Here is a 14,806-nt window from a genome sequence, read left to right on the forward strand (position 1 = left end):
ATTCATGTCCATACATTATTTCCACACACATATCTGACACTAAATCAAAACCACGATGGTCACTGTTCCTTGAACGTGGCCTGAGAAAATCTATATCTTTGACATGTGAAATTCCACCCTGCTTCTTGTGCTACCATCTAAATCCAATTTATCCTTGAAATTCCTGCTCAAATGCCCTCTCACCTGTGAGCTGCTTTCAAATCAACTTAACTAGAGGGGCATTCAACACAATGCAGTTCCTATAACATGTGTATCACTCATTTGGTTCTCTGTACAAATTGATGGAAATCACAGATATTCATTTATGTGCCTCCTACTACTGTATATATCTTTAGAACCTGATTAGGTCTTTACTACAGTGAGGAAAAATATTCCACGTGAAAAGTTTATCAAACCTTTTGCTATATTTAGTAAAGAATGATGTGACCCTAATAACAAAATGCCTAAAAATAAATCAGAGGATTCAAGAATACTCAATAAGAGGGGGCCTTAGAGGTCCTCTGGTCCAGCTCATTCACTTGGCCGCCTGTGACCAGGCAAGTCCCAGTGTCCAGTGCATGACAAAGCTAAATCTAGCACCCAGGTCTTTTAACTTCCAATATGAGGCTTGTCATCATAAAAGTCAAATGTTGTATATGTTTAAAGCCACTTCGTATCCTACAATCTTGGAAGATACATTTCCCTAGTCTTAAAAACCTTAGGAATAAGGCCTGGAATTAGTCCTATTTTTTACTCACTGTACGACTCTATTGTTTTTTAAAAAATTGTTTTTAGATGAAGCTTTTAAGTTAGCCTTCTTAAGTTCTCTACTGATACATATCAAGGTGAATATTTAATCCTCTAAACATCAGTTGGACCTTTAAATTTATACATATGCACATTATTCTATGAGTCCTGAATTAAAATCCCATTAATTCAAACCTTGGTTTTTAAAAAAAAAAAACTTGCTGTACAGAGTAAGCACTTTAGAGATCTATTAGATTTCCTTGGATATGAGATAAACAAGTTCCCTAATTTGCCACCTTAATTCTTCATTCTCTGAAACTGAATACTCATTTATATTTAACCTTAAATATATTCATGTTTATGTGTATCTAATACAAATAGTTGTTCTAGTAATAAGTCTAAATTTTCAGTGAAGAACAATTCTTTGTCTGAGAAAAGGTGATGCAATTATTACATATCACTGCATGATACAGGCTGTCTGGGGTTATTAAAAAAGTCAGGTATGGCCAATTTACAAGTATCACCCCTGCACCTTGCTTTCATAGCTCACTGCTGAGTCTTAAGCTCACTGAGGGGCCCCTTGGGATCTTTTTACAAACGACTGTTTATTATTATATTATTCCATCATATACCTCATGAGAGGAGGTTGTGACATCCATTAAGAAAATCATGAACTAATCTGACTTCTATGATAAAATATTACTCTATATATGATGTTTAAAATTATTTTTTTCTTTAACACTGGTGTGGCAGAAGATTCATTAAAATATAAAGTTAACAAAAGCAAAATGTTCCTAAAACAAGTTAAATATTCTTGGCTACAAAGCAAATAACCAAAATTAAGGGGGGGAGGGGAGAAATGCTCCGAGTGCATTTAACAGTTGAAATATGAACCAGTGTTGATCATGTATCACCAGTGCCCAGCGTAATACCTTGCAGAGTAGTCAACATCTAAAACCAAGTTTTTACTTCGGACAACAGAATCTGCTCTGCTAAGATTAAGAGGAAAGGGATTTATATCAGGGCATTAGATGGCTCACAGGAAGTGCCAGGGAACCAAGCACGAACCTTCTACCCCCAGGAACAAGGTGACAAGCAGAATCACCCAGGCACACCACAGAGCAGTTCCTGCAGAGACTCCACTGCCTGCTCTTGCCGCCAGAGATAAAGGTGCCTGAGCAGAACTTCACAACAGCTGCTGCCGACCACTCCCTATGTCAGCTTTCCAGCACCACGGAGGTGCCTTTGCCAGATGGAACCTGAGTCGATGTCGACCCAGCTGCAAGGAGCTGGGGACACACAGAGTTCAGCTTTTTAGCTTCCATCATTCATAAGGCGCACTGGGCGAGGTGAGGAATGGGTGGAAAGTGAGCCAACGGCCAGGGACACACAAGAAACGTTTCTGAATCACACAAGGGTTAAATAAACATACCATTACTATATTTGACCCACACATGGAGAGAGGTTATTTCTCCATATTTTCTGAAATGCTACAATTCTTTGGGCGTCCCCAAAGAATTCTTGCCTGTCCAGAAGTAGAAATATGTAGTTCATTTTTAGTCAAATCATTATGTTCAAAGGTAAGAAAATACATGAAGGAAAAAAAAAACATTTTAAGATATCAGAAAAATAAAATAATTTGGTTACTCAAGTTGTTGCTGTCCTCTTCACTCTCTCTGGTATATTGCAAAGGCTCACACTTACTGAGGGCTGTTGTGTCCAGACTCCGAAATGAGTGTATTAAATGTTTTACCTCATCAAACTCTTCAAACAACTCTCTGAAGTAGGTACTATAATTGCCTACATTTTGGCACAATGGGGTCAAATGACTTGGATATTAAGGGAAAAGCCAAGATTGGAGCTCAGACAAGCTGTTTTGAAATCCATGCTCTTAATTGTTATATTACTTCATACTATATTATACTGTATCATAACTTTATAATATCATGACTCAGATTTGTAGCTGGATTGTTACTTCAGGGCAGAACAATACATATTCCTCCAGCTGAGACAGGCCTCATGCTTTTTTGGTGTGCTAGCAAATACAATAGGTTATTATAGATGAAAATAAGAAAGAACTACATTTCCCAAAATTTCTACGTGCAGATTTGCAATAATAATTCTGCATTAATGTAAGTTTTTCATTTAAAAGAAATTTAACTTTGATGTATAACAGACAAATTACATTAAAATGTTAAATCTGTAAGTCATTGTTAAAAAATAACTTACTTATTTTAAGCAAAGAAAACTTTCCAGTCTTTGATATAAGTTCTTAAAAACAAAAATAAAATTCCTTTCCTCAACTGTCCTTTTCCATTTCACACATATTGATCTTTCCATATGTTTTAAATAATGATGAAATTAATAAAAACTGTTTTTAATGAATCCAAATCATAACTCCTTTCATGTCCAAATATTCTGGGAAAGACTGAGGTGAACAGCTGCTTAAGCACTAGGAAAACCTAAGAAGAACCAGGAACAGCTTTAAAAGAGGAGCTGAAAAATGGCGATGAACTGGGAAGGCAACTATGAAAGGAAAGGTTGGATGCAGGAGGGTACTCCAATAAGGATTCTGAGGTGGGGGGACCAAGGCCAAAGTCTAGATAAAACAAGGCAGAAGAGAGGAATACAACCCAAGACTGTTTATTTGACCAAATTGTTAGCTGTGAATCAATGAAAAAGACTACCCTGCGGATAATTCATACTTGCCTATGAATTCTAACAGCATTTCTTTTTAAAGATGTGACTGACAGTGGGCAAAAGTTCTCAGTATTTTTTGACCCTTACTTATTTATTTACACAATAGGTCATGATATTTATCTAACTGAATTGCAAGGAAGAATCAATGGGACATCCTCACACAGTTCCCAGCAGTCTGGCACTGTGGGTGCTGGGGAAACAAGATCCTCTGCCCCGCTGGCCCAGCAGACACAAAGTAGCCAGGCAGAAGAAAGCCAAGCAGAAGACTCCTTCACAGCAGGCTCTGCAGCCTCACAATTCACCCAAATTTTGTTAATAGTTTATAGTTATTTTGAAAATCTTTATGATCCTAATTATTTTCTTAAACTAGTAACAAGATCAATTTTTGAAAACTTCATAGGAAACATAAAGCTATTTCAAAGCATTTTTCTAATATGGACAAACTATAAATTTGCACTGTGGGAAATGCTATTTGATAGAATAGATGAAAAATGCTATAGATGAAAATAAGAAAGAACTGTATTTCCCAAAATTTCTACATGCAGATTTGATAAAAATCACTCTTTTAGCTATTAAATTATTGTTATTAGAATAGTTAAAACTGGTCCAAACAATATCAAAAACAGTTGGTTTGGGATGTAACATTTAATTTCTGACTATTCAGTATATATGTATTATTATTTTTAAATATAGAAATAACTATATTTGTTTACATAAATAATTTGCTATCACATTATATAAAACTAAGATTTTACATGATTGTATTATAGGACACAATCTGTAAGATATCTAATAGCTTTTTTAATTAAAAAAAAGCAGACAAAAAGACAGAATTTTAGAGCTTATTTCAAATTCAACACTTTATTAGCCACTACTAATATAATTTTGATACTCTCAGATTTAGGAAAACATTTGTATAATGACTGTGCCACACCATAATGCTCACAGGGCTCTAAGTCATGAGGCAATTTTAAAGCTTAGTGGTAGTCCCTGTACACAGCTGAAGGTTGTGTAGACAAGTGTGCCACCCAGAGGAAAAAAGAGGAAATTCTCCTTGGATTTTATTTGTAAGACAAAAACTAATAAACATTAGAAAAATTTTAAATTATTTGTTATTACTTATCTATTTAAAAATTTAAAAAAATTATAAGGTTCTCTCTGCACGAATGAAGTCTTTTAGTGCCACGCTACATAAAATTGTGGCTCTTTGAGAACTCTCATAGCATAGAAACGAGCCCTGAGATGGTACTAGTCATAGGTACACAGTTTGCCAATTAAAAATTTGAATTTAACTGTATTATTTACAGCAAACAATTTCTTTTATTTTAATAATTAACATTACATGTGTTTCTAGAAGCGCATATGAGATCTGGAACAACTACGATGATCTATTTAGACACATGGACCCAAGTTAAACTAATTACCAGAGATATTTCTTAAGTGAGAAAAGTTTCTTTCAGTAGAAGATCTTCTGCATAATTTTCTTCTGGCAAAGTAATCATTTATTGAGAGTAATTCTGTTTGGCAGACAGTCAGGGTTGCTAAAACATATCAATAACCGTTAAGGTTAAAGCGAAACAGTCAATTTTATTAAACATACATAAAAAAAATTCAAGCTTCTAATGGCCTAAACGATAAGATTATAAAATAGAGATTTATGATATTGCTGTTTTTTCTTATAAGTCTGGACGTTGGGAATACTGCTGGCAATGGGCCACATTTTAAGATTTACATGTTTTACAACAAACAACAAAAAATCAAACTTAACGGAAAACATGGCATCCATTAAAATGAGAAAATAATTTTAGGTATAAAATTTGAAAGTTCCTTTTTCTATACCGTAAACTCTATTTTTCGAAATAATGTTTTGGGTTCTCAAATGTTATAATATACTCATTTTATCTCATTTTATAGTTTTATTTTCACTCCAACACACTTTAAAATAGAAAGATTCTAAACTCAAACCTATATGTTAGGAATATTAAGCATTTATTGCTGACTTCAAATATTTTTTATTAAATTAAAAAATTCTACAGTTATTAATTCCAAGTAAATTTTTTTCCTGCAACATCTTAGCAAAACACTGCTTTCAAGTACTGCTGTTAACTAAACCTTCCTCTCTTGGCTGTCACTGAGGGATCTCATTATTATCTGTGAGAGTTAATTCTCTTGCCTATTTATACCCCTTAATCTTCTACCTGCTCTGAGTTACATCATTCTGTAAAAGATGCTTTCACCTGCAATGACGGCTGCAAAATATCTAAGCACAAAGCACAAACAGTTTACTTTCACATCCCTATTTCTATATTTATTTGGGAAATAAATGAGACTATGGGTCTAAGTCCAGCCTGATATATACACGACCTTTATACACTGCTGAAATTGGAGCAAATCTGACAACTCAGTAGTCAATATGGCTAATAAATGTTTAATGATTAAAGCTCAAAGTGTGTATCAGGGAATATATTGCAAGATTTTTAACTAGGGCCTAACGGTTGAGAAGGTTTAAGTGCATTCCGAAGCAACAAAGAAAAACTGGTTAATCAGGAGAATGACCTACATGTATCCTAGGATTATTAAAAGTTCTGTGTGTCTGCATCAAACATTCTGTGAGATGATAATAGTTGTCTGAGTATTTTCTACATTTTCCAAATTTTGTACAATAAAGCCAGTATCACTTTTATAAAGAGTAATTAAAATTACTGAATACTACTACTATAGGCTATTCTTTAATTCTTTAATTCTACTTATTCATTAAATTAAATAACTCTTCTACATTTATAAAGAACAAAAGAAATACAGACAGGATGGCTTCTTGTAGTATATGAATGATTCAAGTTCATTGATAAGTATCCACAACTTAAAGGGTAAACTCTGAAACACTCCTCATACCTCTAATTGGTCAAGACGACCTAGTGATAAAATTAAATGCTTAAAATTTTTTGAATCTTTCCTATTCCTTCTTAGTTCTCATCATTTTAAATATCTATATTCATTTAACCACTTTCTAATTAATCTCCCTGTCTGCAGGCCCAGCCTTTTTTTATTCTTTGCTACCACTGTCACATTTTTAAATCCATCCTCCAGAGTTCAGAATAATCTCTGTGAAATACAAACCAATCACATCACCTGTATACTTTATATTCAGACAGCAAATCAAGAGTCAGAGTGATCCTGTGCCTCTATTCATCCTCTGTCCATTGGCAGGGGACTTCCACAAGGAAGGAAGTCCAGGGACTGACACATCCCACACTGTACACCCTGGGTCTGCAAGGAGGGACTGTCGCAGGTGGCTCCTTTGGCCTTTCTGTTTTAACTTAACCATCAATTATATTTCTTTGTGGAAGAAATTAAAATAATTCCTTATAAAGAAATGTCAGGACCCTAATTTATGGGTGAGGTCTTCCAAAAAAACATCCTAATTCCTAAAACCATAGTTTTCAAACATTTTTAAATGACCAGAATCATTTTTTTTAAACAAAATCTAATGAAGAATCCCAAGAAAAAATGGTTGAAATAGCATTTTTGAGACTGACAACATAGGAAGAAGTTAGATCATATTAAACTGTATAGGCCATAGAATAATATTTAAATTTGGTTGGTGCAATGCAGAATCAGTGGGGAGGAGCAAGGATGTGATAAAATCTGATTTACATTTTTGAAAGATCAATGTTACCATGTGTAAAATTGTTGAAACTACTGAGAATTTTAACATTTCTGATATATTCTCATCAATCTCAATTTAAAATGCAAAGAGTGATATGCACTTTCCAAATAATGGGCTACCATGATAAAGAAGTCACAGAATACCTGATCCTCGCTGGTTAATCCCAGGTGCATCACAAGGTAAAAATGCACCAGGAAGTCTGAGTTTGGCAGAACATCCTGGCGTCTGGTCATCATGGCACAGATCAGTTTGTAGGCTTGTAGTTTGCCTTCCTTATATTCATTTGGCAATGTTGTCGCCTGCCAAGGAGATGATGTTTAAAGATTTAATCAACTCCAGATGCACAGCATTTCGACATTTCATTTACTTCTCAGTTTTCCATAAGAGTTGTTTATGGAGATGTGGGACATATTGGCTTTAGTAAGACCCTGTCTGTCTTCAAAACATGCAGTCTTGGGCAATTACATTTTTAAAACTCAATTTCAAAAAGGAAGAGGAAATTACAATAAAGGAATAAACACATATCCACTTGCCTTAAATAGCCATGATGCAAACATTCTGAGTGGTGGGATCAAGACCGGAGGAGATGGAGAAGATTGGTTATCCAGGCTTATTGCTAGATTATCCCGTATCTAATTCAGAAAGAGGAAAATTTTAGGAAAGGCAAGACAGTTTATCCCAATGATATTTCACTAGTGTTCCATTGTCAAATAGCTGCTTCCAATTCAATTCCTAAAAGTTGAGTGAAAACCCACAATATTTACAAGTTTTCTTTTTTTTTTGGTGAGATCTATTGTCCTTTGAATTTTATGTCTAACTTACTGTATGTGGTTTTAGATTTAATACAAAACCAGGGCATTGTTTTTCCTAATGCTTGGAGAGGTCCTGAACTCCAAATGAAAAAGAATGGTTCAACAAGTTACATTGCATAAACATGGATCATGTTTTTTCATTTTTCTTTTTTTTAAATCTAGTAACATGGGGAAAATGTATGTAATAAACAAAAACAAAAACCAGAATGAAAATTGTACATACTCTAAGATTCAACTTTTGTAAAAATGTGTTTACCCCTAGAAATAAGACTATATATTACTATTGGTTATCTTGTGGGATAGTGAAGTTAATGTTCTTAATATTGTCCTACATTTTCCAAATTTTGTACAATAAAACCAGTACCACTTTTATAGAGTAATTAAAATTACTGAATAATAACCTATTCTTAATATATTATAGTAATATTCTACTTATACATTAAATAACTCTTCTGCATTTATTAGATAACCAAAGTATAAGTGTTATTTATTTTTGATAATCATACTTTGTATAAACACCTAATTTTTGTTCCAGAATATGTTCAGTAGTGAACTGCAACATAGTTTTCATGTTAAAAGATAAGTCAATTTTCACATATTAGAATAAAAAGTAACATAGCAAGACGTACCTTTGCTAGTTTGTACCAGAGTTCATATAGGTAGCCAAAAACTTTGGCGTGGATTTTGGGTGACTGAATATTATTTACATCTCCGAGGATTCCCAAGACTCTTCGCCACAACACAGCGGCAGAGTCTGGGTGCCAACCAGTGAGGTTCCCGCCAGCAATTATACTACAGTCATCTGCAAGGCATTCGCTGCTATCTATGGAGAAAAACATGTGTTAACCCTAGAAACACAATCTTGATTTCATCATTAGAGCTTTTTTTTCTTTAATGAAAATTGCCTATGCTTGAAAATTTTTGTATTCAGAGTAAAATAATTAAGATGAAAGGTATAAAATAGCTGAAAATTCGAAAGGATATAAAATCAGGATCAGACTAAAAGGGCAACAACCTAAAGATGACAAAACACTTCTTAGAAATTCTTCTAAGAGTTTTCTAAAGGAGGGGAGGGGAAAGAGAACTTGAGTAGAATGGGTAGGGAACAGGCCCATGAAAAATAGGTGGCCAACAAAGGCCTTATTGCTGAAGTGACATTTGCAGTGGTTGTTACTCTTAACAGGTTTATTGGGGGTATAACTGGCTTACAATAAATATTATCTTTTTAGATTCAAGGTGTTTTGAGAAATGTATACACAATGATGTAACAGTCACCTTAAACTGCCACCATAACTGAGATATGGAAGAGCCTCATCACAAAAGTGCCCGTTTATAGTCAGTCTCCTCCTCCTATTCTTTGCCCTGACAACCACTGCTATTTCTGTCCCTATAGTTTTGCCTTTTCCAGAATGTCATATAAATGGAATCCTACAGTATTGTAGCTTTTCTGTCTAAAAAAATGTTTCTTTCACTAAGCATGCATCTGAGATTCATCCCTATGGATGTGTGCATCAGTTTGTTCCTTCTTATTGAAAACTAATATTCCATTTTATGGATGTGTCATATTTTGTTATCAATTCACCAGTTGAAAAACATTTGGATAATTTCCTATTTTTAGTGATTATAAATAAACCTACCATAAACATTTATATATAGGTATTTGTGTGAACATATGTTTATATTTTTCTTTTGTAAGTCCAGAACCACAAAACGGCACACATTTGTTTATTCTTTCTTTTGTGTATCATATTTTCTAGTGACTCCTGGAGAAAGAGGCATGTCCTTCCATATCTGAAAGTGTTTGGCCCTGACTTATAATTTATAGTTTGGCTAGGTATAGAATTCTGTGTTGGAAATGCTTTGCTACACTTTCCAATAGTTTACTTTGTAATTTTAAAGTCAGTAGCATTCTGATATTTGAAATGTTTTTTTATGAAAACTTACTAATTCTGGAAAAATTTAGTATCCTGTGTTTGCACCTAATATTCTGAAGACTCATAATGTGTCTTGGTATTCTTTATTTTCATGCACTGTATTTAGCATTCATTAGATCCTTTCAGCTATAATACTCGATTTTGAGGAATTTTTAAAATTATTTCATTGATAATTCCCTTCCCTAATTTTTCTCTTTCTCAACTTCCTATTTAAGGTTCGATATCTCACAGGTCTTAAGTTTCATAACTTTCCATTCGTATTTCCCATCTTTTTGATTTTTATTATATTTGAACTCCAACTTTAACTTCCTGTCCTTCTGTTGGCTTGATTTTATTTCTACTGTCATATTTTTACTATGCAGAACTTCTTTCTTGTACTCTCTGTATATTTTTATATTGTTGGCCCTTGTTTCACATAATACATAGTTTTAAAATTCTCTTTTTGTAGTCTCTTCTATTAAGATGTGTTCCACCCTACTCCACCCTCATACTCTTATATCTGACTCATATTTTCATACTAGAGAACTTCAAATAATTGGGCTACGAAAATGCTGAATGGGAGCTTAGTCCACAGACATGGTCTTTGGTGGGTTTCACCATATTCTTGGAGATCCTCACATATACATGGATGGATGGGTGGATGGATGGATGGATGGATAGATGGATGGATGGAAGGAAGGACGGGTGGACAAACGACATTTTAAGTTTTTTTTTCTAGAATTCAAATTCTAAGAGGAAGACTCTTCTATCAGTGGGTATGTAAACCTTTAGTTCCTTTGTCTCCAAGATAGTACCTCTATATTCATCCATGCATTGGTGACTCCAAGCCAGAACCAACTAATTTACTCTCTCCACTTTCTGTTGTGAGGTTCTAACTACTTCTTAAATACACTTACAGTCTTCATGTTTTAAGCTCTATCATTACCTTCTATTTCCATACCTACATTGTGTAGGAAATTTTCTAACCCTTTTAGGAAACTTATAATAATCAAAGTCAGGTTGCTTCCTGGCTTTCTCCACTACTGACAAAGGATTTTATGTTCTCAGATCTGCCAAGTCCTATACATCACCTATCTGTGACTTCTAAAAGTGGGTTACAGCTTCTAGTCAAGATGGAGGAGTAAGTTGGTAAATGCTGTGCTTGCACCCTCCCAAAACCACATCAAAATTACAACTAAAATACAAAACAACCATCAATGAGAATCGCCTGAAGTCTAGCTGAACAGAAGTCTTGTAACTAAGGACATACAAAAGAAGCTATCTCAAGACTGGTAAAAGGGGTGGCGACTTGGAATAGGTTGGTCCCATACCCACATGTGGTGGTTAAAAAATAGGGAGAGATATCTCAGTTGCACAGGTCCTCCCTGAGGAGCGAGGGGTCCCAGCCCCACACCGGGCTCCCCAGTCCAGAGTTCTAATGCTGGGAAGAGAAGGCCCCATACCTTCTGGCTGTGAAAACCAGTATAGATTGTGGCTGAGTGAGACAAGGAGCTGCTGGAGTCCCAGATGTTCTTCTTAAAGGGCCCATACATGAACTTACTTGCTAACAGACTCACTTGCTCTGAGCTCCAACAGTGGGACAGCAGCTCGAAAGGCGTCAGGTATATACATGAGGAACTGACTTGTCTGGCTTCAGGGAGAGGGCTGGAGGGGCAGCTTTCTCCCAGACAGAAGTGCTAGCAGAAGCCATTGTTATTTTGTTGAGCCCTCCCCAAACCCGGCCTGCAGGTACAGGCAGTAAACAAGTCTGAGTCTCTATCTACCTGGCAAACACCATTCATCTCACCCTGGTTACTTCTTGAGACCCCACACTGCCCAACTAGCATGCCCACCAAGCTGCTTCCAGTGGCTTTCCATACAAACAGCCTGTCTTGGCTCATGTTGTGGACCTTCTTAAAAACTCTCAAAGATCTTTAAGCATAGATATAGATAGAAAGATGGAGATGGAGATGGAATGGAAATGGGGGGGAGGGGATTGGGGAGGGAAAGTGGGGAGAAAGGAGGGGGAAGAGAGAGAGAGAGAGATTGATTTGTTTTTTCTAGAACTCGTATTCCAGGAAGAAGACTCTCTTCTGCTCAGAGAGTACATAAACCAAAAACAAGCAGCATCTGGCTTAGCATGCCCTATACCCCTTTCTAAGTAGCCCTATACCCTGCACTAGTGGAAACCAGCCTCAGTTTACAGCTTAACTTCTCCCAGGTACCTCCGAGCCCAGTGCAAGTGGCAACTCCTTCTCCCGGGCACCTCCAAGCCCAGCACAAGTGGCAACTGCCTGTAGATGACTTTGTAGCACATACCAAGTGGCCACAGGCAGGGCACAGGCAGCAGCTGACCTTGGCCTGCACGAGAGCCCCTCCCAAAAGGTCCCCAATCCAACATTCCCAGTGGCTAGCTTCTGACAACACCAGAGAATCACCTAACTATCTCCACAAACAACATGCCCAAAGGGCAAACTAAGCAGGTACCAGAGCCCTGCTAAACTAAATCCTGCACTGTAGAGTCAGCCTCTGCACAACAGCTTCTTCACTATAGTCATAGCCAGTCCTCATGACTAATTAGCCTGAAGATTAATCCTTCCCACAGATATGTCAACAGCAATCAAGGCTCAATTATAACAGGTAGGCACACATGACCCACACAAGAAACACACCTGGAGTATCTGGACCAGGTGACCAGAGAGACTGTGCCAATGAGCCCCATAGGATACCTACTACATAAGGCCACTCAACTAAGATTGGAGACAGAGTAGCTCTACCTAATATATAAAAACAAACATAAGGAGGCAGCCACATGAGGAAACAAAGAAACATGTCCCAAATGAAAGAAGAGAAAAAAGCTCTAGAAAAAAACTAAACAAAATGGAGACAATCTACCAAAGTTCAAAACACTGGTTATAGTGATCTTGGTGAGAACTTCAACAAAGAGATAGGAAACATAAAAATGGAGATAGAAAACATAAAAAAGAACCAGTCATAAAAGAATACAGTAACTGAAATGAATACATTAGAAAGATTAGATGTTTAGATGTAGCAGAGGATCAAATCAGTAATTTGTAAGATAAGGTAACAAAAAACATCCAATCAGGATAGCAAAAAGAAAAAAAAAATCCAAATATATAAGAAATTTAAGGGGCCTCTGGGACAGCATCAAGTATATCAACATTAACATCATAGAGATATCAGAAGGAAAAGAGAGAGAGCAAGGAATTAAAAATCTGTTTGAAAAAATAATGACAGGAAACGTCTACCTAGCCTGGTGAAGGAAAGAGACATACAAACCCAGGAAGCACAGAGAATCCCAAACAAGATGAAATCAAAGAGGCCCACACCAAGACACATAATAATTAAAATGCCAAAGGTGAAAGACAAAGAGAGAATTTTAAAAGCAACCAAGAGAAAACCAATTAGTTACTACACAAGAGCTCTCATAAGACGGTCAACTGATTTCTCAACAGAAACATTGCAGTCCAGAAGGGTTAGGCAAGAAATATTCAAAGTGGTGAAAAGTAAGAACTACAAGCAAGATTACTCTACCCAGAAAAGTTATCATTTAGAATCAAAGGACAGATAAAGAGCTTCCCAGACAAGAGCAAGCTAAAGGAGTTCATCATCACCCAACCAGTATTACGAAATGTTAAAGGGACTTCTTTAAGAAGAAAAAGAAAAAGATTAAATATGTGAATAATAAAATGGCAATACATTATACATCAATAATTGCTTTAAATGTAAGTGGATTAAATGTTCCAATCCAAAGACATAAGGTGGCTGAATTAATAAGAACATAAAACCTTTACATATGTTGCCTACAAGAGACTCACTTCAGATCAAAGACACACACAAACTAAGAGTAAAGGAATGGAAAAGACATTTCATGAAAATGGAAACAGAAAGGAAAAAAAGAAAGCTGGGGTACCAATATTTATACCAGACAAAATAGACTTTAAAACAAAGCTGTATCAAGAGACAAAGGACTCCATAATTCCGCTTCTGAGTATTAATTGAAAGAAACCCAAAACACTACTTTGAAAAGACATGTGCATATATATATTCATTGCAGTATTATTTACAGTAGCCAAAATATGGAAGCAACCTAAATGTCCATCATTAGATGAACGGATAACGAAGAATGGTACATATATATAATAGAACATTACTCAGCCATAAAAAGAATGAAATCTTGCAATCTGCAATAACACGGATGGACCTAGCAGGTATTACACTAATAAGTCAGACAAAGAAAGACAAATACTATATCATTTCACTTATATGTGGAATGATAACATCCACATAAAAAAAAAAGAACAAAACAGAAACAAGCTCATAGATACAGAGAACATTTTGTCAGATGGGAGAGGCGCTGATGGGTAGGGGGAAAAGGGGAAAGGCTGAAGAAGTACAAACTGGTGGTGACAAAACAGTCATGGGGATGTAAAGTACAGCACAGAGAATATAGTCAATAATATTATAATAGTATGTGTATGTCAGATTCATTGGGGTGATCGCTTTGTAAGATATATGTCTAATCACTATGTCACACACCTGAAACTAATATTGTATGTCAATTATAATTGAAAAATAAAAAAATGTTTTAAAGAATACCAAAGAGGTCTTAAATACTTTCATCTTTGACTTTGAAAATAAAACCTTTTGGTTTTCATTTTTCAAAAAATAAGTTGGTTCTACTGGGGCTATTTGTGTTTGTCCATTCTATTCTGACTGCATATGTATTAATATAATTTTTAAAATGTCTTTGTCACTCATTTCTTTAGCCCACTTTTAAAAGTCACTTATTTGATATTTTCGTTTTATCACTTTTGTTTAGTTTTAATGCCCTTATTTTCTATTTGACATTTTTTCCTGAATTACTTTTTAAAAAACATACTTAGATTTTTTAATAATTTCAGACTTATAAAAAATCATTGATAGTATAGAGAGTTCTCATATACTTCACATTGACTTTTCCCTAT

The 14,806-nt window shown here is 35.4% G+C and overlaps 1 protein-coding gene across 5 annotated transcripts in view; it reads right to left on the minus strand.

The window, feature by feature from the left end:
• RALGAPA2 (Ral GTPase activating protein catalytic subunit alpha 2) overlaps nucleotides 1-14,806 on the minus strand; it is a 284,872-nt gene that overhangs the window by 140,712 nt on the left and 129,354 nt on the right. For all 5 annotated transcript variants that reach the window (XM_036229723.1, XM_036229721.1, XM_036229724.1 and 2 more), the window contains 3 exons: nucleotides 8,535-8,728; nucleotides 7,627-7,725; nucleotides 7,237-7,392 (listed from right to left, as the gene is read on the minus strand). In XM_036229723.1, coding sequence (XP_036085616.1) covers nucleotides 7,237-7,392; nucleotides 7,627-7,725; nucleotides 8,535-8,728 — 449 coding nt within the window. The remainder of the gene's footprint in view (nucleotides 1-7,236; nucleotides 7,393-7,626; nucleotides 7,726-8,534; nucleotides 8,729-14,806) is intronic.

The sequence above is a fragment of the Rousettus aegyptiacus genome, unplaced genomic scaffold, assembly GCF_014176215.1.
Source record: "Rousettus aegyptiacus isolate mRouAeg1 unplaced genomic scaffold, mRouAeg1.p scaffold_m13_p_12, whole genome shotgun sequence".
Lineage (NCBI taxonomy): Eukaryota > Metazoa > Chordata > Mammalia > Chiroptera > Pteropodidae > Rousettus > Rousettus aegyptiacus.